Source organism: Nansenia antarctica, assembly GCF_963989245.1.
Source record: "Nansenia antarctica genome assembly, chromosome: 8".
NCBI lineage: Eukaryota > Metazoa > Chordata > Actinopteri > Argentiniformes > Microstomatidae > Nansenia > Nansenia antarctica.
This window is the reverse complement of record NC_137678.1, coordinates 5,470,381-5,494,745: the sequence shown is the minus strand read 5'-3', so window position 1 is coordinate 5,494,745 and position 24,365 is coordinate 5,470,381. Positions and strand designations below refer to the sequence as shown.

The window sequence follows — 24,365 nt, the reverse complement described above, 5'->3', positions numbered from 1 at the left end:
TGGCTCTGGAGTGACACCTTCGGACAACACCTCAGACACATCATCGTCTGCGTCACTGGCAGGGTCCTCTGCAGCCAGGCTCTCCCTCACTGATGTGTGAAGCTGTAATAAAAGGATGAGATGGTATTTCCATGTGTCTTCTGTCTATATCTGTGTAAAACATGATTACTCAAATGAAACTATTAAAAGGCAATGACGGTCAACAACAAAGAACTACAGTAATATAGCACTTACACTGCTCTCCGTGGCACGTTGGATGACATGTGGCTTTAGAAAGAACAAGGACCTCATCAGCCACCTTTGTTTGGTGGTCAAATCCTTGTCCCCACTCCCACTTGGTCTGGTTTTCAGGATTTTGGAGTACTGCGTTCTTAAGGAGGTCGCTCGTGAACGTACTTCTTCCACTGCAATTATGAGCACCAACAATTAATGCTACTTTCTTTTCTCTCTCCCTCTCTCACACGCGCGCACGCACGCGCACGCACACACACACACACACACACACACACACACACACACACACACACACACAATGATCAATTTATTAATGATATAGTAATGATAATATTTGTATTGTATTATACCTGGTAACTCCATTGTGGTGGCAATTTCTCGCCAACCCTTATCCTTGTCGTACCTATTATGATAGGATTTGGAGGACACATTAAATAGACACTCGTTTATCTGCCACAAATCCACAAGTTGATCCTCCATTTCCGATGACCATCTGGTTTTGAGCTTCGCGGTATACATGATTACGTCGTATTCGTTGTCATGCTTTGGTGCCCTATTATTTATTAGTGTCAGCTCGCTTCTTGATTGGATACATTCCATTCCACGTCACAATTGGACTCGCGAGCAGGGTGCCAGGTGTGATTTACATTTTCCACCCTAACCACAGTCTAACACCGCTAATTTCACCAAACAATCTGGCAACCCTAGGTTTTTTCGTCCTACTCGTTCCACGAGAATGTACCTCGTTGTAAAGGTGACTAATCAGGCTTTCCAACGATATAAAATACAATACCAATTGGTATTATTAAAGGGGAGGAATAATCGTCTGAAATAACGTTTCCAAACTTTTTTAAAGGAGTTTACTTCAGCAGCTTCATCACCGCGTGCTTCCTGCATTGCTTGTACGAGGTGGAGCTCTCATGTGATCTGCGTTCATAGACCTTCCAACGCCAGATAAGATCGTAGACCTTCCAACGCCAGATAAGATCGTAGACCTTCCAACGCCAGATAAGATCGTAGACCTTCCAACGCCAGATAAGATCGTAGACCTTCCAACACCAGATAAGATCGTAGACCTTCCAACGCCAGATAAGATCATACATGGTAAAGAAAAACCCCATCACAACATCCAGCCAAGTGAAGAACAGTCTCCAGGAGGTAGGCATATCATTATCCATGTGTACCATAAAAGAAAGACTTCACACAAGCAAATACAGAGGGTTCACCACAAGGTGCAAGCCATTCATAAGCCTCAAGAATAGAAAGGCCAGATTAGACTTTGACAAAAAACATCTAAAAAAGCCAGCCCTGTTCTGGAACAGCATTCTTTGGACCGATGGAACTAAGATCAACCTGTACCACAATGATGGGAAGAAAAAAGTATGGAGAAGGCTTGGAACGGCTCATGATCCGACGCATACCACATCATCTGTGAAAAAACGTGGAGGCAGTGTGATGACATGGACATGCATGGCTTCCAATGGCACTGGGTCACTAGTGTTTATTGATGATGTGACAGAAGACAGAAGCAGACAGATGAATTCTGAAGTGTTTAGGGATATTCTGTCTGCTCAGATTCAGACAAATTCAGCAAAGTTGATTGGATGGTGCTTCACAATACAGATGGACAATGACCCAAAACATAGTGTGTAAGCAACCCAGGACCTTTTTAAGGCAAATAAGTGGAATATTGGCCAGAGCAATGGCCAGTCAATCACCTGATCTCAACCCAATCAAGCATGCATTTCACTTGCTGAAGACAAAACTAAAGGCAGAAAGACCCACGAACAAACAACAACTGAAGACTGCTGCAGTAAAGGCCTGACAAAGCATCACAAAGGAGGAAACCCAGCATTTGGTGATGTCCATGTGTTCCAGACTTCAGGCAGTCATTGCCTGCAAAGGATTCTCGACAAAGTATTAAAAATGAACATTTTATTTATGATTATGTTAATTTGTCCAATTACTTTTGAGCTCCTGAAAATAGGGGACTGTGTATAAAAATGGTTGCAATTCCTAAACGTTTCTTACAATATTTTTGTTCAACCCCTTGAATTAAAGCTGAAAGTATGCACTTCAATTACATCTTGATTGTTTCATTTCAAATCCTTTGTGGTGGCATACAGAGCCAACATTATGGAAATTGTGTCACTGTCCAAATACTCCCAGACCTAACTGTATATAAATAAATGAATGTCAATGACCCCAGGTGTGGGACTTTATTAGGTCAAACAGGTTTGAGGGGTCAGGCAAAGGACTTGGTGGAGTCAGGCTAGGGTCAGGCGATCATCGTTGTAATCCATGGAGCAGGGCAGGAACCGTGGTGCAAGGTGCTGGGCTGGAGGTGTCCATGGTGCTGAGCGCCCACTGATGAGCTAAATAAAACATTCTATTTCTGATGAGTCAACAGCACTAGGGCTCCTTCACAAAACCCTTACTGGAATCTTCATACACTCTGTGAATTAGTCTTTACTTTCTGATGAGTCAACAGCACTAACCCCATCCAGTGCGACATGTAGATAGCATATATTTAGAATATGTAAAATGCAAACACCAGAAATGCAAGAAAGTTTATGAGGTATACCAAATGGAATTAATAACAAGTGTTACAACCCTTCTGTCAAGAGTAAAATAAGGGCCTAACAGGGTAGAGTGCAGAATGTACAGGTGTGTTGCAACACAAATGCCCAAAAAAACTGTACAAGGGATCAAATCAATTCAAGTTGTATTTGTTTGTTTATTCATAATGAATGAATGAATGAATGAATGAATGGTCTTTATTGTCATTGCTACAGTACAGGTACCAAACCACGAAATTTAGGAGGGGTGGCTCCCCTGGTGTTAGGAAAGGGAAAAAAATAAATAAATAAAAACTTTAAAAAAAAATCACAAGAAGGGAAGGAGCTGGTTTACATAAATAAAGGCTATGTGCACTATCCACTGTACTATACTGTACAGATAGACGGCTAGGGTTGTCATATTGCACAATAGTGTTATTTCACATTTATTTAAAGTGTCGCAGTTTGCAGGCTTGAAATGTACATGTTTGTGCCTCAGCACTACACCTGATTTTTTCAGTCCAGCAGCTGCCATCAATCCGTCCAGACTGTCCAGGGCCCAGAACCTAGGTCTTTGCTGTGTTCAGGGCCTGGACGGCCCTGTGGTAGAAGCTGTTCTTCAGTCTGTTTGTCCTTGCGGCCAAGGTCCTGAACCGCCTTTTCGAGGGCAGCCTGGTAAAGTGTTCGTACCCAGGGTGGGTCGGGTCCCTGGAGATCTTGATACATATAATAAATATGTACAGATAATATGTACAGATAATGACAGATGTTCAGTGTCCAGTGTAGTGTAGTGTTCAGTGTTGTGTCCAGTGTCCAGGTTCCAAAAGCTTGGTCAAAAGGACGCAAGGGTAAAAAACCTGTGCACTGTGCATCCAGGAAAATTCCCCTGCAGCCCTTAGTCGTAGAGCGACTACTTACCAGTTTGCCCACCAGTGCAAAGCTGCGGCCCCCACAACCCCCCCGAGGGACCCCACACGCCCGACCCGCCCCACCACCGGCACACCCGGCCCAGCCCACCAGGCTCAGACTATCATAGCCCTGCACGAGGCTAGCCGGGTCAGGTGCCCCAGCGGCAGAACAGACCAAGCACGCAGGCCGGCCCAGGGAGCCCAGCGCACGGCAGGCAAGCAGGGGCGAAAAACCTGTACACAGCGCCTCCAGGAAAAGTGCCACTAGACCTTAGGGGTCTAGCCGGTGTGTATCTTATGAGTGATAAATCATTGCTGTTTGCACTTTATCGCCAATGCTCTTTTAACATTGTCTCTATGGTCTTTCAGCTTCCTTTTTTCTTCTTTGCTCAAATTTTCGACCATGTGATGGTCAAACAGCTGCTTCTCACTGTTGAGACAAAATGTTATAAAGAAGTGATTAATAAATAATTTAAGAAACTCACATGCATCAGTGGTTGCAAACTGTCATGGAAATTGTATTAGCACTCTCCAGCTTACCTCAAGTCATACTGTGGTCCAAATGTATACATTTCCATGGCTTTCTTATTGGAAACACAGTCCACAGATAATTTAAAAAACAAGAATTAGACATAAATAGACATAAATAGGGGGGATTTAAATAAAAATAGAATAGAAATACATTAACTGTACATAGCTCATAACTGTATATAAATATCTTCGTTTTGTCACTATTTGCACTTCTGGTTATATGCCAAACTGCATTTTGTTGTTGGTACTTGTACTCAGCAATGACAATAAAGTTGAATTATCACCTTCAATAACACATCCTGGTACAACTCCCTCACTGTCAAACACAAAACCAAACTCTCCCGTACAGTCAATCAGGCAAGTAAAATCATCGGCTCACCTCAAACTCCCCTGTCTGAAATCTACAACCGGTCACTAATCAGGAAAGCCACACAAATCACACAGGACCCCTCTCACCCCCTCCACCAATCATTTCAGCCACTTCCATCAGGCCGCCGTTATAGAACTCCACTGGCCCGGAAAAACACAGATAAAAAATCATTCATTCCCACTGCAACCACCGCCCTGAACATTTTAAAATAGGAAGCACACTGTTTTTCTTTTAAACCACAACATTTTAGCATTTTAGCTTTTAAATCATAATACCGTTTTTCTTACTATTATTTTTAAATAACTAGACTTTTTAAATAGGCACTACATTTTATAAACACTGCTATATCTGTCTGTTTTTATTGTATGTATGTGACCTATGTGTGTTTTTAATGTGGATACCGTATTCATGAACTGCACAAAGCCTGTCAAAGGAGAATTTCTGTCACTCTGTGACAGACAATAAAGCAATCTTGAATCTTGAATCTAATCTCATATCTGATAACGCTAAACCACATAGGATTACCCAGTTAGCCAAGCCTGATTTATGAACAAAACTACATGCGAAACAGCCAAATGCGTAACACATCCAACAACCTAAATAATAAATACATATATGAAAACTATAACGTTCATTAATCATATACATATATGTATAACTATATGTTCATTAATCATATTTCGAAATTCTCACCTGAGCTGTATTTGCCATTGTCCTTTAAAATCTCGCGGTCCTCTAAAGTCCTTTAAAATCTCGAGGTTTCTCGCGGTTACTTATGTGATGACGCGCTCGAACCAAATATGGTCTTCATGCGTCCGGGTGTCGACACCCTGCGGATGCAGCTGGACCCTTCTCTCTTAAGGCCCAGACCAAAGTGATTTACTCGTTAGGGCTTCAATGAGTCAGGTGAATATAATTCCAGGGTTGACCTATATATTCTGAAGTAACTCCAAGTCTTCTAAAGTATCCAACAGCGGTGGCTGTTGTGTCTGGTGTTAAAAACCATGGGTTCCTCTAAACAGATGTCCAAGGATGTCAGAATCAAGATAGTTCACTTTTAGGTAGGCTCCATAGGTATTGAAAAGGTCTCCCTCCCCTGACGTTGTGGAGGCCTTAACAACCTTCTATCAAGGTGCTATCTATTCAATTAGCCTACCTGACTATATAATGGCTCTCTTGCACTGTTTGTATGTACTGTATTTACTACGGCCGAAACCGTTGTCCTATTAAACATTTTCTTTTGCATCTGGAACCTGAGTGTGCGGCTTCTATTTCTTTCAAAAGGCTAATCCTAAAGCCTATAGGCGATCACTTTGCATACTGGTGCACGTTAGCATAGGCTCCTGCTAGATTGTAGTGCAGGTTTGGATGAATTGGGATTGACATACCAACAAATATATGAAACACTCCTGATCAGAGCTGTTTATCGGGTCCGGACAGGTGGATCAGCTGTAGGCCTTGGGTCATTTACAACATTCACAATGTTTTTTTTCCTAGCTCAAAGCTAACTAGATATCAGGCAAAGACAGCAACACACGGTTTAACTAATCACCATGCCTTACTAGCCTAAAGTAGTTACCTTCATTTAGACACTGACATTCTAGTGCCGTTGCAAGTGGCCCCATAAGTTTACAAACTCACTCATGTAAAAAGACACCACACAATGATCCAAACACCTTTTCAATGTTTAATGGGTTATCACTGAGCTCTATTGTAGCAATATCAAACATGCGGTCTGGATGTAAGCGCCTTTAGATACAAAGTGGACAAGGCAGTATAAATAATACAATGTGCACTGTATGTCATCATGGAAAATATATACTGTGTATATTTATTTATATATGTATAAAACGTGCTTTTCAGAAACTTCTTGGATAAAGGAGGGCACTACAAAGCACACCACTACTCTCCACCTGTAACATATGAGCTAGATACACACCACGTGCCCAAGAGGAATTCTTTACAAAAATATCAGAGCATGACATTCAAAAAGCATTACATGTTACCGTTCACTGCTTCAGCTTGTGGGAGATATTTGCAGATTTTTAAAACGTTCTTTTTAACAAAAACATTTGTAAACTTTACCCTCTTGTTACCAGGAATAATATTTAAAAATACACATTCTTACTACAGGTGGATTTACCAAAGGCATGAAGGCAACAGCACTTACATAGTTACCTTAAAGGGATGGTTCAGCCTATTTTCATGTTTGGGTGAATATCCTCACAGACCAGTAGTGAAATAATCTCTGGTATTGCGTTCTCTGCTGTGCTACTCCCAGCAAAAGCTAATAGTCAACAGCGGTTTCTCAGATAGACAGGATTCCAAGGTACCGAACATTAGCATGGTCTGATTTGAGCCAAAATGCTGTCAGAGAAACTAAACTATGTTTAGTAGCATGTTATGCTTAAAAATGATTTATTGAAGTAACTATTTTATTGTCAATAGTATGCACAGTCTCTATAATCTATTTGCTGAGAACTGGAACAAATGTCAAAAAGCATGTGCAGGGTTGTCTAGTATATAGTGGCTACTAAACATTGTTTGAATATCACATTTCTGATGAGATTTATAGCAGGTAATTCAGACAAAGCTAAATTCCTTGGAATCCCATCTATTGGAGAGGCCACTGCTTTCCTGTTAGCTTTTGCTGGGGTTAGGGTTAGGCTAGCTACCAACGGAACAGTGGAGAAGACTGGCCTATGAGGATAATTCAGGGTAAGATGATATTTCACCTCAACATGAAGGCTACGCCATACGTTTAAGGGCAAAACGAAACGCATGAAAGGTCCAAATCTACTTCAACATGTTTTAAGTCATTCAATGCTTGTGTTCTATCATTGGTTTGCCCAGACGTAAATTCATACCATAAAGGAGTCAAGCTGTTCTATTGGTTCCCCCTCTTGCATTCAAGCTGGCTGTAGTAAACATACTTCCCTCTAATAACCATCATGCTGTGTGGTAAGTAAATACAAGTTATTGCCAGAGTGAAGAGCTATCAGACCTATATGAGCAACTTCCCCTGGTGACACATACCAGTGTACAGTACTATTCTTCTCTTGTGGGTGTAGTGTTCTGTACTAGATACTTCAGATGCATTGTAATCATTCACTGTATAATACCAAAAATAAAACTATTCACCTTGGCCACAAGCATTCAGGATGGCAGAGGAGCTCAATCCTCTCCACTTTTGCCAGTCCGGTTCTTCTGGTAAGTGTAAAAGGTAAGTGCTTCAGTCCTCCTCGCCCCGCTGCCATTACGAGAGCTCTGTGTTCTGTGGCGAGGGAACTTCAGGAGCCTCCAGGCCCAATATCAAACCCTAGACACCCTCCTTCACCTTAAGGAGTCTGGGGAGAGGGTGCATCACATAAGCACAGACTACAGGTACATGAGCTGGTTGGCACGTCATCTGTCGATGGACTAGCAGTGTTGAATGACTGGCATAACTCACATTTCAACACAGGGCAAAAAGACTACGACTCTAAAAAGGCAGAAGCGGGATAAAGAGAGAAGTCCTCTGGGAGAAGCGTGAAGGAGGATCCTATGTGTGCATTCGTTTTTTGGGATATGCTGAGTGGAACATTGTTTATCATCAGTCCTTTTTGATTGCGTGACAGGAGGAAGCACCCACCACCTTGAAGCTGCACCACACCTCCCCAGTAAGGTTAACTGGAAAAAACAGACAGAGATGAGGGAAGAGTTAGTTTCTCCATAGTGTCAAATAAGTGTCCCAAAGTGCATAACACAGTCCTACATGTCAGAATACCAGTCATAAGGCAGGGCTTGACATTAAGCTTTTTCAGGTACTTGTCCTTCGGACAAGTGAACTTATCTTTTACTTGTCCGAGAGCTCAAGTTACTTGTCCAAATATGACGATGCGCGTGTGTGTGTGTCTGTCTACTAACACACTACAACCCAGTAATACCTTACATTACAATTCCAACAATTACTGTGGATCTACGTGCACGCCAGAGAACGTGATCCTGCCAGCATTAATGTTTTGATTCAAAGGCATGATGCCAGATTCTCTAGGCATGACAACATGTCCGCACTCCCCTACTCAGTGGACATAGATTGTTTGACAAGGCAGCTACATTGACAAGGCAGCATACATTGACAAGGCAGCTACATTGACAAGGCAGCAGACATTGACAAGGCAGCATACATTGACAAGGCAGCTACATTGACAAGGCAGCAGACATTGACAAGGCAGCAGACATTGACAAGGCAGCTACATTGACAAGGCAGCAGACATTGACAAGGCAGCAGACATTGACAAGGCAGCCACATTGACAAGGCAGCAGACATTGACAAGGCAGCATACATTGACAAGGCAGCTACATTGACATGGCAGCTACATTGACAAGGCAGCATACATTGACAAGGCAGCATACATTGACAAGGCAGCTACATTGACAAGGCAGCTGACATTGACATGGCAGCAGACATTGACAAGGCAGCATACATTGACAAGGCAGCATACATTGACAAGGCAGCTACATTGACATGGCAGCTACATTGACAAGGCAGCTACATTGACAAGGCAGCTACATTGACAAGGCAGCTACATTGACATGGCAGCTACATTGACAAGGCAGCTACAATGACAAGGCAGCATAGATTGACAAGGCAGCTACAATGACAAGGCAGCATAGATTGACAAGGCAGCTACATTGACAAGGCAGCTACATTGACATGGCAGCTACATTGACAAGGCAGCTACAATGACAAGGCAGCATAGATTGACAAGGCAGCTACATTGACAAGGCAGCTACATTGACATGGCAGCATACATTGACAAGGCAGCTACATTGACAAGGCAGCATACATTGACAAGGCAGCAGATATTGACAAGGCAGCATACATTGACATGATAGCTACATTGACAAGGCAGCTACATTGACAAGGCAGCATACATTGACAAGGCAGCTACATTGACAAGGCAGCATACATTGACATGATAGCTACATTGACAAGGCAGCACACATTGACAAGGCAGCAGATATTGACAAGGCAGCATACATTGACAAGGCAGCTACATTGACATGGCAGCTACATTGACAAGGCAGCTACATAGGTCATTAATACATTTATTACTTTTTCGATCAGACATTATTTTTTTGCGGATATTATTAAAATATTGGTTTAATTGGTTTAATTGATTAATCAGCTGTGCACTGTGTGTTCCAACAGTTTACCGCACAGCTGATTAATCAATTAACCCAATAGAGTGAGACAGGATATGTTCATGCAAGGTGCCTTTCAGGAAGTAGTGGAGATCGTGCACCTAGCCTATAGCAGATGTGCTCAGGTCGATCTTCTCGAACACCAAAACTGCCTGTTCCGCCTCATGCGACTGCCTCTCCACAGACAACCAAGAAACAGACTACTTCCACAAATCCGTACAAACACAGGCGCACTCACAGCCATCCAGAACCACGCCTCACAACCAGCCCTGGGTGTTGAATGTTTTATTGCAAAACGTCACAGTAAATACAAACCATATTATGAACATTCTCTTTTACATAAAAAAATGACTAGTCAAAGTGAAACACACGCGCACGTTGCACACACACATGCACAGTAGACACTCACACACGGACAGAATAGGGTCATGAAAGTCGTGATTTGTGTCCACTGTTGGGAGTCCTATGTCATGGTGGGGGGCTGAGGTCAGAGGGACAGAGGTCCCAGAGGGGTCAGGAGGAGGCTGATATGAAACGGTGAGGGAATGAGAGATCAGCCAGTTAAATCCAAGTTAAATCCAAGTAGACAATCATTTCTCGGGTCCCTAATCATGTGACGCCCGACACGTTCAACATTAACGGGAACAGGACATAGTTTATCTTTAATGAACACATTTGGAATTAAATGTGAAAAAGGAGGAGCATGTGTCATGGAGGAAGTGAGAGTCTCTGATGTTGACCGTAGCATGGAGCAGGTTAGACACATGGAAGAATAGGCTCCATGCTGTCTCTATTATCCGATGTGGGACATACCATTGAGCATGTTCTCCATGCTATGGACAATAACCTGAGAAAAAAAGGAGCTTGTCATGTAGCATGGGGATATTGTTCAAATATCTAATTTGGAATGGAGCATGGAGGAATAAAGACCATGATATGCTATATCCAGGGGTGCACATAACTGGTGCGCCAGTGCGCATGCGTCGCCAAAATGCATGCTGCGCGGCAAATCAGCCGCATGAAGGCGCTCTTGCGCACCAACAGCTCTTTTTTTTTTTTTTTTTTTGGTTGTGGAAAAGTTGATTTCAGTGTTTACAGAACAGAGCAGTGCTTAAAGAGATGTCCGTTTATATCAGTGTGTTTAAAGAACAGACATTCAGTTAGTGCTTAAAGAGATGTCAGTTTATTTCAGTGTGTTTAAAGAACAGACATTCAGTTAGTGCTTAAAGAGATGTCAGTTGATTTCATTGTGTTTAAAGGAGTCGGACAGACTTTCATTCTTAAAGAGCAGTCATTTGATTTTGCATTTGTTTCTTTTGTTTTGCACACAATAATTTGGTCGTTCATCTTTATTTATGAATAAATGTCGTTTTGCTAATAATATATCCATGTATCCCTTTTTTATCCATCCTGTGGGACGGGTCGTAACTCGCGAGCTCGGGGAGCACCAAGCAGCATCGCTAGGTGCTCCTCTGAGCACTGGCCCCAAAAAGTTATGTGCACCCCTGGCTATATCCATCCACAGAATACTGAATAACCAAATACTACATTGAATTTAGATTACACCCTTTTTCACCAGTCCCAAGAGGTCTGACTTTCAGAGTTGAGGTCAATTCAAATTCAATTCATGTGAAGTGAAGCATTTCTCTCGAAATGAATTCAAATGTTAAGTAGATGTGGTTCCAGTCCTACCTTTCCTACAGGAAACAGTTTGTCACCATCAACGGCTCCAGTTCCTCCCCAGCCCCAGTCAACCAAGGCATGCCTCAAGCCTCTGTGCTTGGACCCCTCCTCTTCACTATCTACATGCTTCCCCTCTCGGCCAGATCATCCGCCACCAGGGCCTAAACTTCCACTGCAATGCCGATGACACGCAAATGTATCTCAGCACAACACCATCCTCTCAGCTCCCCCCTCAATGTTGTCAACTGCCTGCTTGAAATAAAAACATGGATGTCATCTAACCTACTCAAACTCAACAGTAAGAAAACAGAGCTCATGGTTGTGGCACCCAAGGCGCTGCTCCGGAAGGTTGGTGACTTTCTCCTCCAGGTCGACGGCTGCTCCATCTCCCCATCCCCCAAAGTCCGCAACCTAGGTGTCATCCTTGACTGCACCTTCTCCTTCCAGTCACACATCAGATCCATCACCAAATCTGCCTTCTTCCACCTCAAAAACATTGCCAGACTCCGATCGTCCAACTCTGTAGCCGAAACCCTCGTCCACGCCTTCGTCACCTCCCACCTGGACTATTGCAACGGAGTCCTGTTTGGGGTACCCAGCAAAGCCCTGGACAGGCTCCAGTTTGTGCAGAACTCAGCTGCCAGGGTAGAGCAGTACATTACCCCACCCTCATCCACCTCCGCTGGTCCCGGTCAAGTCACGCATCCTTTACAAAATCCTCCTCCTCACCTACAAATCCCTCCATGCTCACGCCCCCTAGTATCTGTCTGACCTTCTCCGCCAATATACCCCATCCTGGTACCTGCAGTCCTCAGACATGGGTCTGCTCTCCACCCCCCCGCACCAACCTACGAACCTTTGGGGACAGACCCTTCTGGCAGCACCCACCCTTTGGAACTCTCTCCCCACAGTGATCCGCAACGCCCCCCCCCCCCACCCCCACCACCCTGGACACCTTCAAATCTGCCCTCAAAACCCATCTGTTCACCTTTGGCCCCTAGTTTAGTTTTTGGCATTGTGTTCTGTTTTTGACTGTCTTTCTTTTAAATGTGTTCCTTGAAAGGTGCTATATAAATCCAAGATATTATTATTATTATTATTATTATTATGATTATGAAATGCATTGTGGGTAAAGTGTTATTTGGAGTAGCTCAGCCCCGGCCCTTGTCCTCCACGTGTCTCTGTCACTGACCTGGTCTTGTTGGGAGGCAGCAGCTGTCTGCTGGGCCGTCTCTGGGACTGGCTGGGCTGGAGCTTCATGGAGGCACGGGGTGAGGAGCGCTGTGAGAAGTGCTCAGGGGCTGGCGGCTTCTTGGGGATCTTCTTGACCAGCCGGCTGACCCACTTCTGCTGCTCTTCTTGTGTCAGGGCCAGCAGGAGCAGGTTCTTGGCAGTAGACACGTCATAGTTCACTGCAGGGAGAGAGAAGGACCAAAGGGACAATCTGTAAGATTTCAAGTGGTTGAATGGTGAATTTTAAAGGAATGCATGTCGTTTTTTTGGCATGTCGCCGTCCTCTTTGGCCACACTGAAAATGTTAAAATATACATATGCTGCGTTTGCTAATAGCAGCACACGTGTAGATCTTTCTAAACAAACAAAACGTTCAATGGCTAACAGTAGCTAAAAGCTGTTGTTCCTAATTATGTGGACATCTGTGGGCATTAAAACGTAGCAAGCCCTGAGTGTGTCTGATCACCACCAGGTCGCCATGACAGGAACGATGCGAGGGGAAATGGGATGAGGTGAAACTCCAAGGTTAGCTTAACACTCGAACAGCCGTGCCGATTTTACCTACTATTAGAGCCGCCTCCCTCTTTACAATGGCAATCTGCTACTTACACACAAAGACCACTAGAGGGCACTTCTTGTAAATTAGCCTGCCTTCTACACAGAAAAACTGGAAAATAGCTTTATACTAGCTTATCCTGATGTGATTTCGAAAATGTAAGCACACATATCTAGGAATTGAAAGGACGGTCCTGAAATGTGATCGAGTGCAAAGGTATACAAATTGTTTTACTCACAGGGTCACCATGACCCCACCGTGGCTGCTCTAGTGTTAATAGAACTGAAGCAGTGTGACCAGAGATGTTGTCACTAATACAAGTCTTGTGTGAGAACAAGGCATACTTGAATAATGTATTTTATCTGATTACAATGTGGGTAAAGGAGGCGGGTAGGGAACGCATCAAATGGCAGGTGTAGACATTCAACAGGGGTGCAAACTGGTGATGGCCCAAAAAGGTGACACATTTTCTTTTTGCGGCTAACCTTAGGGGGGGAATAGCGCTAGCACTAATGGTGTTAAATAGATATCGCTAGCACTAACAGTGGTCTAACAATGATGCGTGTGTAAGTAGCGGCAGCCCTGACCGAATTACTTCGAAAACAGTTTACCGTGACTGTGTTCTCTATGCTGTCTGGAATTGTACCTAGCTCCCTGAAACTAAAAGTTATTTCAACAGCAGCAGAGTTTAGCAGACAGGGAGATTAGTTAGCTCACGCATCATGTGACTTGGATGACACTTAGGGCCAATCCCAATTCACCCCTACCCCTTCGTTTTCACCCCTATGGCTTGATTTGCGCGTTCACGTTTAGGGGTAGGGCTATCCCAATTCATATTTCATCGAGCCATGGCTTCATTTCGAGGGCTAACTATGACTTCGTTTCGAGCGATTCCAGGACCAGACTAGCTTTGAAGCCATAGGGGTACGTTACCCCTTGATTCCAGGATGCATTGCGAATCATCTACAGAAATGTTATGTCGCTCTATTCAATGCGGAAATGTCATTTTACTTTCTCTGTAATTACTTATTAATAAAGATTTGAAAAAGTATGATAACCATGTTATTATGTTAGTTTAATGTCATTACAATGCATTATAGACCTTTTATTTATAACAAGCATAACCCCAAAAAAAATCGCTTTTATGTCGGTGCTGTGTCTAACGTTACAGTAACGCAACGCTGCATGACAGTCGAGCATTTCAGAGATGTACAATCATAAATCAATTATTACCTGTGGCGTTTGACAGCGGATGATGGTACACATATGTAAAGTTATCTGTCAAACGTTCAGCTGACTTGTACATGATGCGCATTTTTACCTATTTCCATGTAGCGGCACCCGCAATCTAATCCGAGCAGTTGTTATTATGTAATATTATTAATGGGTTGTATCATTCATTTAAATGCATTATAGACCTTTTCTTTATAACAAGCACAACAACAACAAAACGTTATTATGCCGATGTGCTGTGTGTCTAACGTTACAAGCTGATTTGTGCATGACAGCCGCGCATTGACATATTTCCATGTCTAATGGCATATGACACGCGAAATGTAACTACAGTTAAGGATACGCGTAAAGGATGATGATCGATCACCGTTCGACTCTACTGAGAAATGTTTCCGCCTATTTGTCATCTCTCCTTCACGGGCAAATGTGGCCGCGTCCCCAAGAGATTCTCTTTCTACGTTTTTGACCACGACTATGATGGATTGATTTTTGTATTCTTGACGACGAATTGTTCTGAGAAAGACGCTTGGTAACGTGATTTTTGGACAACGCTTTATGACTACTGATGGACTCGTGTGTATGTGGTGGCTGAGGATTGAGTCACGGGTATCTTTGGAGGAACATCGTGCGCTGACAGATCTGGTTAATACTCTGTGTTTTGGTTGGAGTCATTCATTGTCATTATTGCGATGTCCACAAAAAAGACATCGTTGACGGAAGAGACTAAAAAAGGAACGTCTAAACACTACAGTGTGTTGATAACAAACGAGAAAAAAGATGCTTATAGCACACGCAACAGAAATAAACACAGCTGAAGAAGGCATTGCGAGATGTGAGAATTCGCCGGCAACATAACGCGTCACCCGTACCGCGTCTATTTAAACCACTGCTGATGACGTAGCCGCCGTGAAGGGCCGTCCCAATTCATAGGGGTAGATTTCAAGGGGTATGGCTTGTGGCTCTGTTCGAAGGCCTTGGCTTCGAATCAAGTCACACTCGAAAACGAGCCATAGGGGTAGAAAAGGGAATCGGGATTGGCCCTTAGACACCCCCCCCCTCAATTTCTTTTTTTTGCAGATCTACACAATTAACATGGATTACATATTTTGAGATAAAAACAGCTAACAGCTAATTTTTGCACCCCTGTTCAAGTTTATGAATGGAATGTATTCTGATCATTATGATCAGATGACAGAAGAGCGACGTGCAAAAGGAGCCAGACAGAGTCAAACTTAAACATTGCCTGGACCTGTTCTCAGTCATATTTACTTTCTCTTGTCAAAGATGCAAGAAATACAAATTGGCCCCCAACAGTGAGGTATACAGCCTTGGATTCAGTCCAATGGCTTTTGATCACTGTAAGCGGTTGTTAAGTATAACCGCATTCACTATAACCAAAGGAGACGAACTGCTACAGTCGACTAACGTTTATACTCCTTCATCCTTGAGGAGTGGCGCAGGTTAGTCATTTCTACCGACAGAAGGATCTCTCTTTCCAAACTTCCTTCACTGCTCTTGACTTCGCCTAGTGGCGGCCTGCGGTATCTGCCAGCAACATTCAGGCTACAAGTCTTCTTTGGTCAGCAGAAACTATTCCCCAGAACATAATCATTTGGAGACTGGGTAGGTCCCATCAATCTCTCGATTGAGATTCTGGGGTATTAATAAGTAAACGCTGAGGACGGGAAGTTGTCAGCAAGTTTCCACGCCCCCCAAATGTTTATCTGAGCTGCTCGTGATGCCCCCCCCCCCCTGCCCTGCTCTCTGTTTAAAAGTGCAGCTCAGGTAATTGACATTGGCCTAACCAAAGTTCTGCCCACCAACTAACCCCACCACCCCCCACTTACCTCTGCAGGGCGCGATGATCTCCTCCTTCTTGTCCATGTGGTCTTTATGACACTTGATATGGCAGCGCCGGCACTCCAGGGCAGGCGGGGGCTTGAACATGTTCCAGAGGGGCTTGGTGCAGGCCTCGCAGTTGGTGGGGAAGTGGTAGAGCGTGGGAATGAACTCGTGACCCTTGTGGCAGATGTAGCCCGACTTCTCGCCGATGGTCAGCGGCTCCACTGGGAACTCAGGCTCTTTTTTGCTCTCGCCTTCGTTGGCGTAGAGGATCTGGAGAGGGAGAGGGTTAGGGTTAGAGGATCTGGAGAGGGAGAGGGTTAGGGTTAGAGGGTTAGGGTTAGAGGATCTGCAGAGGGAGAGGGTCACCATCACTGTTCTGTGGCTGTGTGGGCTGAGATGTAGCATGTAGCACCAACCATAGACGGGCTACAATAACTGATGCTTGCCTGGTTCATGTGAACAGTAATACTACTGGGGCGACTAGGTAAACGCGCTGCTCTCATGAACCATGTGGTTCTTCACAGGTCTGCTGGCCTGATGAACGTGAGCAGTTACTGTGTTGCTCCCCTGACACAGAGCAGTGGACGGGTACATATGGGCAATGTATTTATTATGACACATAACCGAGACCCCTGACTGTTGTTCCAGACATGAACTGGATCCTAAGTATACATTTTGGACCTGGGACCAGTTGTTCAAAACTTTTAATCTGCTATCCAGGACCAGATCGATTATCGGCTGATTTCCCCTATAAAACAAAAAATCAGCCAGGTAGATCTGATCACACAAATCCTCCCACACAGATCACGTTGTGGTGGAAGTAAATAGAACTGGGTGTAAAACAGAGTCTGTAAACAGCAGAGTTTGTTTTGCAGTTATTCTCCTAGGAGCAAAACCACATCTATACGTTATATATATATAGGCTATTGTCATTCTAGCACTAATCAAATTAGCTATAATGCATTATCAATGAAAAATAACAAATAAGATGCAGAGAGACAGACTGAGGGTGAGGGTGACAGGAATGACCTGGAATATCCTGGGGATCTCTTTGGCGTCAGCGCGGTACACGTCTGTCTGGGTGACAGGCCGCACATGGAACAGTTTGCTGCAAGAAGATAAAAACGATAAAAAGATAAAAGCTTCTTATGCTACACCATGCAAACCACATTCCAAACAAATATTATGCACAAAAGTGTTCAACATGGATGTAAATCAGAACGAGTTTGTCCCAGCTGTGTGTGTGTGTGTGAGTGTGTGTGTGTGTGTGTGTGTGTGTGTGTGTGTGTGTGTGTGTGTGTGTGTGTGTGTGTGTGTGCTTGTGAACTAGAGAATTAGCGAATTGGCCGAATCTCCATTCAGATAAACAAAACTGAAATTGAGTGGCTGTTTCTCTACTTTGCAGGTTGTTGCTGTAATGCTCTTCAAGTTAACGTATCAAAATACATCTTTACAAGGTCCTTTGAAGACCCTTTTAATGGGCTTCCACACAGAACACGTTACTCACTCGATATCCAGCACCATGTAGGGGTTGGACAGCTCTTTGTCTTGCTCACTGTTATAAAAAAGAATCTTCTTGCTGCTCACTACCACATACTGTAAAAAGACAAGAAAATACAATTCACTCAGAAATATGTTTCTCAGACATTTTCAGATCTCAAGTTACGCATCAACAGAAGCCATTTACACTGTCAAGTAGCGATGTAACGATACACTCAACTCACGATTCGATACAATTCCCGCTACGATTTCTTTTACAAAATTAGATTGCAGACAAATTATGACTGAAAAAGATTTTAATAAATGTATTTCTCAGACAAAAACTACAAAATACTGTATTTTCTTAAAGAATCCCTTTTTATTCCTGAGGTAGGGTATAACGTTTCTCACTAGCTGCAGACACAGGCCAGGGAGCGCTCCTTCTGCAGAGCGCACTGTGCTCGCCCCATACTGGCTCTCTGGGTTTTGCCTTTTGGGTGGTTTGGTAACCCTAGATGATCTTTGTGACATTTTACACATGACATTTCACATAAATATGTACACAAACTCCCAAAAGTATAAAAGCACCACTTGTAAAACACCACTAGAACATGCTCACTCGTAATGCCGCTTCTCTCTTCAAATCGCCGCAGCTCTCCTTGAGCTGCGTACTCTGAGTAATAAACCCTATATGGGTAGAAGGCGGAATTTCTTCCATAGCACATATAGTTTAGGAATTACGGTAATGAGAATGTGTGCTTTTAACAGATTTTTAAGGGTTAAAAGAGTATTGCGATTGTTTTTTTAATTTCACCGATTTGAAACGTCTCAAATTTGTAGCGATATTAAACTGTCTGGCGATGCATCGTTCCATCCCATCCATTTATCATCATGTGTAGAATTGTATGGAATGTGTGTAGGGGCTTTAAAATGTTCACTCTTTTGTGGGGGAGGACACCCAGACTACAGTGAAAAAAATAAATAGCTTCCGCAAATGTGAAACTCCCGCCAGGCCTGTGGCAGCGGACCTGAAACAGCTTTATAGGTTTCAGGTAAACACGGCTGATGTTTAAATCAGCATCTTCATTAAAGCCATTTTTTCCAGAAAATGAAATGGATAAAATAATTAAACAGTTATAATAATATATATATACCGGTATTATACTAATTAATCACAATAAAAGTCGACATGGCCTAATTTAGTGGGTTCCTTCCAAGTGTACATGGGACCCTGGGTGTCATTGTGATGCGATCTTTCTAAACCACCACCTCTTGTTGTGAGGGGGGAACCCTCTCCAGAAGGAACATCTTCTCACAGATCTCCGGGGGGTTTGGCTCAGCACGTTAACTAACGGTCAGTTACAAGTATTTTGTGTGTTAAATGTGAACTCCTAAAACAAAGTGTTAGTGAATATGGAACTGTGTCAAACATGTTCTATGTACCTTTCTCTCCCATCCAAACTTCTTGGTGTTGTTCCTGACAGGCAGTGACAGCCATCCCTCCAGCCTGGTTTCTAGGAGGACAAGGAGAAACACATTTAAACAGCAGGGTAACATTGGACAATATGCAGGGCAGTACCTGAATGGGGGGGGGGGTTGTCTTGTCTTTGAGCTGGGGAGGGGTTAAAGAAAAGATCAATGAATGAACCATAGCAATTGTCCAAATGAGCCACAGTTAGACAGCATGATCCAGAGTTAGCAACACCACTAATGAAAATAGCCCTCAAATTATCTGTTATTTTTATGTAACGGTTTGACAATCTTTAAATTCCTGTGGAAATCCCATGTTCTTCTGTTACGGATGTGACAAACGCACAGATTAGCCGTAAACGCTGTGGAAGAGCCATGTTCAGATAGGGGTTCACACACACGGAAAATCAGTTGTTTGCAACTGAACTGTTTCCAACCTTGCCGGACGGAGTCAGAGTGTGAAAAATGGGGGATGGTACTCTGCTTTAGTTCCTCTCTAATTCCTCTCCTACCTCTCTAACCTCTAGACTACCTGCCTCTCTAACCTCTAGACTACCTGCCTCTCTAACCTCTAGACTACCTGCCTCTCTAACCTCTAGACTACCTGCCTCTCTAACCTCTAGACTACCTGCCTCTCTAACCTCTAGGCCACCTCTCTAACCTCTAGACTACCTGCCTCTCTAACCTCTAGGCCACCTCTCTAACCTCTAGACTACCTGCCTCTCTAACCTCTAGGCCACCTCTCTAACCTCTAGACTACCTGCCTCTCTAACCTCTAGGCTACCTGCCTCTCTAACCTCTAGACTACCTGCCTCTCTAACCTCTAGACTACCTCCCTCTCTAACCTCTAGACTACCTGCCTCTCTAACCTCTAGACTACCTGCCTCTCTAACCTCTAGACTACCTCCCTCTCTAACCTCTAGACTACCTCCCTCTCTAACCTCTAGACTACCTCCCTCTCTAACCTCTAGACTACCTGCCTCTCTAACCTCTAGGCTACCTGCCTCTCTAACCTCTAGACTCCCTGCCTCTCTAACCTCTAGACTACCTCTCTAACCTCTAGACTACCTGCCTCTCTAACCTCTAGACTACCTGCCTCTCTAACCTCTAGACCACCTGCCTCTCTAACCCCTAGACTACCTCTCTAACCTCTAGGCTACCTCTCTAACCTCTAGACTACCTGCCTCTCTAACCCCTAGACTACCTCTCTAACCTCTAGGCTACCTCTCTAACCTCTAGACTACCTGCCTCTCTAACCTCTAGGCTACCTACCTCTCTAACCTCTAGACTACCTGTCTAACCTCTAGACTACCTCTCTAACCTCTAGGCTACCTCTCTAACCTCTAGGCTACCACGGCCACAGACATTACCTGCGTAGGCGTCGTCCATGTCGAGGTCAGGCCCGCTGCTGATGCTCGCCGCCTCTAAGGAGTGGACGCTGACGGAGTTGAGGAGGCCGCGCAGCTGTTCGATGTCGCTGTCCTTGCTGTCCAGGGCCATCTGCAGCTCGATGCGCAGCTGACTCTCGTCTGCAATTTGCTGCAGACAGAAAGACGGACGAAAAGGACATTCTTTTAGTCATCCATAGTTTTTCCGTCTGCGGCCCCTGTTGACGTTGTTTGTCGGCATGTTATTGATCACTGGCACGTCGACGGCCGCTGTTGTTGAAACGGTTAGGGTCAGGTGTCGTTGGTTGTGTTGATGACCACATTGCATACCGTCGACCTCCCTCGGAACTTGACGATGCTGTTATTGAAGTGGTTGTGGTTGACGGTTAGTGTGTGGTCGTGGTTGTGTTACTGTTAGTGTAAGGTTGTGGTTGTGACAGTTAGTGTGAGGTGGTGGTTGTGGTTGTGACAGTTGTGGTTTAGCCCTTAGTGTAAGGTTGTGGTTGTGACAGTTAGTGTGAGGTGGTGGTTGTGGTTGTGACAGTTGTGGTTTAGCCCTTAGTGTAAGGTTGTGGTTGTGACAGTTAGTGTGAGGTGGTGGTTGTGGTTCTGACAGTTGTAGTTTAGCCCTTAGTGTAATGTGGTGGTTAGGGTTAGGTTGAGGTTTTGGGTGTAATTTAGCCCTGAGTGTAAGGTGGTGGTTAGGGTTAGTGTAAGGTGGTGGTTAGGGTTAGAGTTAGGGTTAGGGTTGGTGTAAGGTGGTGGTGCTGACCGCCTGCATGTCGTTGATCTCCCTCTGGTACTTGATGATGGTGCTGTTAAGCTTCTCCTTCTCCGACCGCAGCTCCAGCTGCAACTTCCTGTTCTCTTTCTCCTTCCGTCGCACATCCGTGTCGTTACCACGACGACTGCCTCCGCCACGCATCTCTTTCCTGTTCATGATCTCTGCCAGCTTGTTCACAGCCTAAAACACACGTTCGTACACACACACACACACTTGTAATGACCCTATAATTAAGAGTACTGAGTGTAATGTAGAAAAAACATTTGACTAATAAGTTAACTAATATTACAACACAGTCAGGTTAAATCAGGGAAACATGTCTAAACTATCCTTCCCTCCCAGCAGACGTACCTGGGTCTAACCCTCCCAGCAGACGTACCTGGGTCTAAAACACCCAGCAGACGTACCTGGGTCTAATTTATAATTTTGCCATTTAGCAGACGCTTTTATCCAAAGCGACTTACAATTACGAATTACAGGGACATTCCCCCTGGAGTAACTGAGGGCTAAGTGCCTTACTCAAGGGCACACTAGTAGTGGTGTGGTTTCAGGCGGGATTTGAACTCACAACCTTCCGATCACAAGTCCAACTCACTATCCACTAGACCAGTGTTTCTCAACCCTCTCCTTGGGGCGCCCCAGCCGCACCACATATTTGATCTGTTCCACCACCAGCTCACCTGATTCAACTAATCAAGTACAAAGCAATTATGCTTTGTACTTGATTAGTTGAATCAAGTGTGCTGGTGGTGGAACAGATCAAATATGTGGAGCGGCTGGGGCGCCCCGAGGAGAGGGTTGAGAAACACTGCACTAGACCACCACTACCCCTGGGTCTAACCCTCCCAGCAGAGACGTACCTGGGTCTAACCCTCCCAGCAGACGTACCTGGGTCTAACCCTCCCAGCAGAGACGTACCTGGGTCTAAAACACCCAGCAGACGTACCTGGGTCTAAAACACCCAGCAGACGTACCTGGGTCTTCAGCGTTCTCTCTGACTGCAGCTGCTTCTCAAACGTGATCTTCATCTGGCTCATCTGCTGCTCGTCGTCCTTCGATGTCTGCAGCTCTGAACACAACAGACCAGACAGCCCTGCTCATGTACAGTTGTAAACAGCCCTGCTCATGTACAGTTGTAAAGTCAAGCCTTTCTTTTCAATACCACAATTGTCCATCTAGTAAAACCAGTCCGTACCCCTGTATCCCAGTACACATGACAATAGTACTTTGGAAAGAAATGCGTCACTAATTGAACTGTAGTTAACTGTTAGGGCTTTCACACCGGCAAAGAACCGTGCCGGTTCGCGTTCGCGTTCGGAAACCTCTGAACCTTGGTGCTGTCTGGCGAACGAGCCCGCGTTCATACCAGTGTAACCTGAACCATCCGCGTCATCAACGCTGGGTGATGAAGGGGCGGGATAAACAAAACAATTCACAACTAGATGGCAGCTACTTCACTGGAAAAGAGGATAATATCTTCCACTACTACAGTATCTGAAATAAACACAATTTTCTGTGAAACAAAACAAAAGACACTTTCTATATGCGTTCTTTTACTAATCAGCTGCTCCATTACTGGAATAGAAATGGCTTACGAAATTCGCGTTCGCGCATGTCCGCGCGCGTGTGCGTGTGTGTGTTTGCTGAGCATGTGAGGAAGATAGAGAGAATAATGACACTTTTGATATTGTTTTTGATCACTAATGATTAGATTTAGATTAGATTACATTTTGTCTACTTCCTCCTTGCTGGTCTCTGCAGCCTAGAATAGGACACACCCACTGACGACGTGACTGATGGGAAAACTAGGGTTAGGGTTAGGTGCTAGGGTGACTTGGTATATGCTGGCATGTCTAACCTTAACCCTAGCACCCTAGCACATAACCCTAACGCTAGTTTTCCCACATGTACCGTATTCCCGTACTATAACATACATATCTTAAGTTTTGCAGTTTTGGGACTATTCCATTCTGTCCATTGCAGTACGCATGCTACATCGAGCTGACGTAAAGAAAGAGAAAACAAACAACAACTCAACCCCAGACCCACCTCTCCTCCTGCAGCTCCTGGAGTGACTGCTGCATGTCCTTGTACAGCTTGTTCTTCTCCTCACACTCCTCCTTCAGCTCGCGCACCTGCGTCTTATACAGTGTCTACAACACCACAACCAGGACAACTATCACCTGCGTCTTATACAGCGTCTGCAACACCACAACCAGGACAACTATCACCTGCGTCTTATACAGTGTCTACAACACCACAACCAGGACAACTATCACCTGCGTCTTATACAGTGTCTACAACACCACAACCAGGACAACTATCACCTGCGTCTTATACAGCGTCTACAACACCACAACCAGGACAACTATCACCTGCGTCTTATACAGCGTCTGCAACACCACAACCAGGACAACTATCACCTGCGTCGTATACAGTGTCTACAACACCACAACCAGGACAACTATCACCTGCGTCTTATACAGCGTCTGCAACACCACGACCAGGACAACTATCACCTGCGTCTTATACAGCGTCTACAACACCACAACCAGGACAACTATCACCTGCGTCTTATACAGCGTCTGCAACACCACAACCAGGACAACTATCACCTGCGTCTTATACAGCGTCTGCAACACCACAACCAGGACAACTATCACCTGCGTCTTATACAGTGTCTGCAGCACCACGACCAGGACAACTATCACCTGCGTCTTATACAGCGTCTGCAACACCACAACCAGGACAACTATCACCTGCGTTAGGGGTGGGACGATTAGAAAATGTCATGTCACGATTATCGTGGGCAAAATAATCGCGATCCACGATATTATCGCGAGAATTTAAAAAAAAAAAAAAAAAAAAAGACTTTTTTTTTGAATGCCAATAAAACACACTGTAAT

General features: G+C 44.4%; 1 protein-coding gene across 1 annotated transcript in view; it reads right to left on the bottom strand.

Annotated features, from left to right (window-relative positions):
* LOC308163775 (rho-associated protein kinase 2-like) overlaps positions 1 to 24,365 on the bottom strand; it is a gene marked incomplete at both ends in the record, with an annotated part of 257,445 nt that overhangs the window by 222,845 nt on the left and 10,235 nt on the right. Inside the window, 9 exons of the mRNA XM_080537963.1 lie at positions 12,647 to 12,883; positions 16,341 to 16,608; positions 17,368 to 17,446; positions 17,846 to 17,934; positions 19,261 to 19,331; positions 20,658 to 20,826; positions 21,448 to 21,639; positions 22,434 to 22,528; positions 23,498 to 23,612. Of these exons, the coding sequence (XP_080394089.1) occupies positions 12,647 to 12,883; positions 16,341 to 16,608; positions 17,368 to 17,446; positions 17,846 to 17,934; positions 19,261 to 19,331; positions 20,658 to 20,826; positions 21,448 to 21,639; positions 22,434 to 22,528; positions 23,498 to 23,612 (1,315 nt within the window). The remainder of the gene's footprint in view (positions 1 to 12,646; positions 12,884 to 16,340; positions 16,609 to 17,367; positions 17,447 to 17,845; positions 17,935 to 19,260; positions 19,332 to 20,657; positions 20,827 to 21,447; positions 21,640 to 22,433; positions 22,529 to 23,497; positions 23,613 to 24,365) is intronic.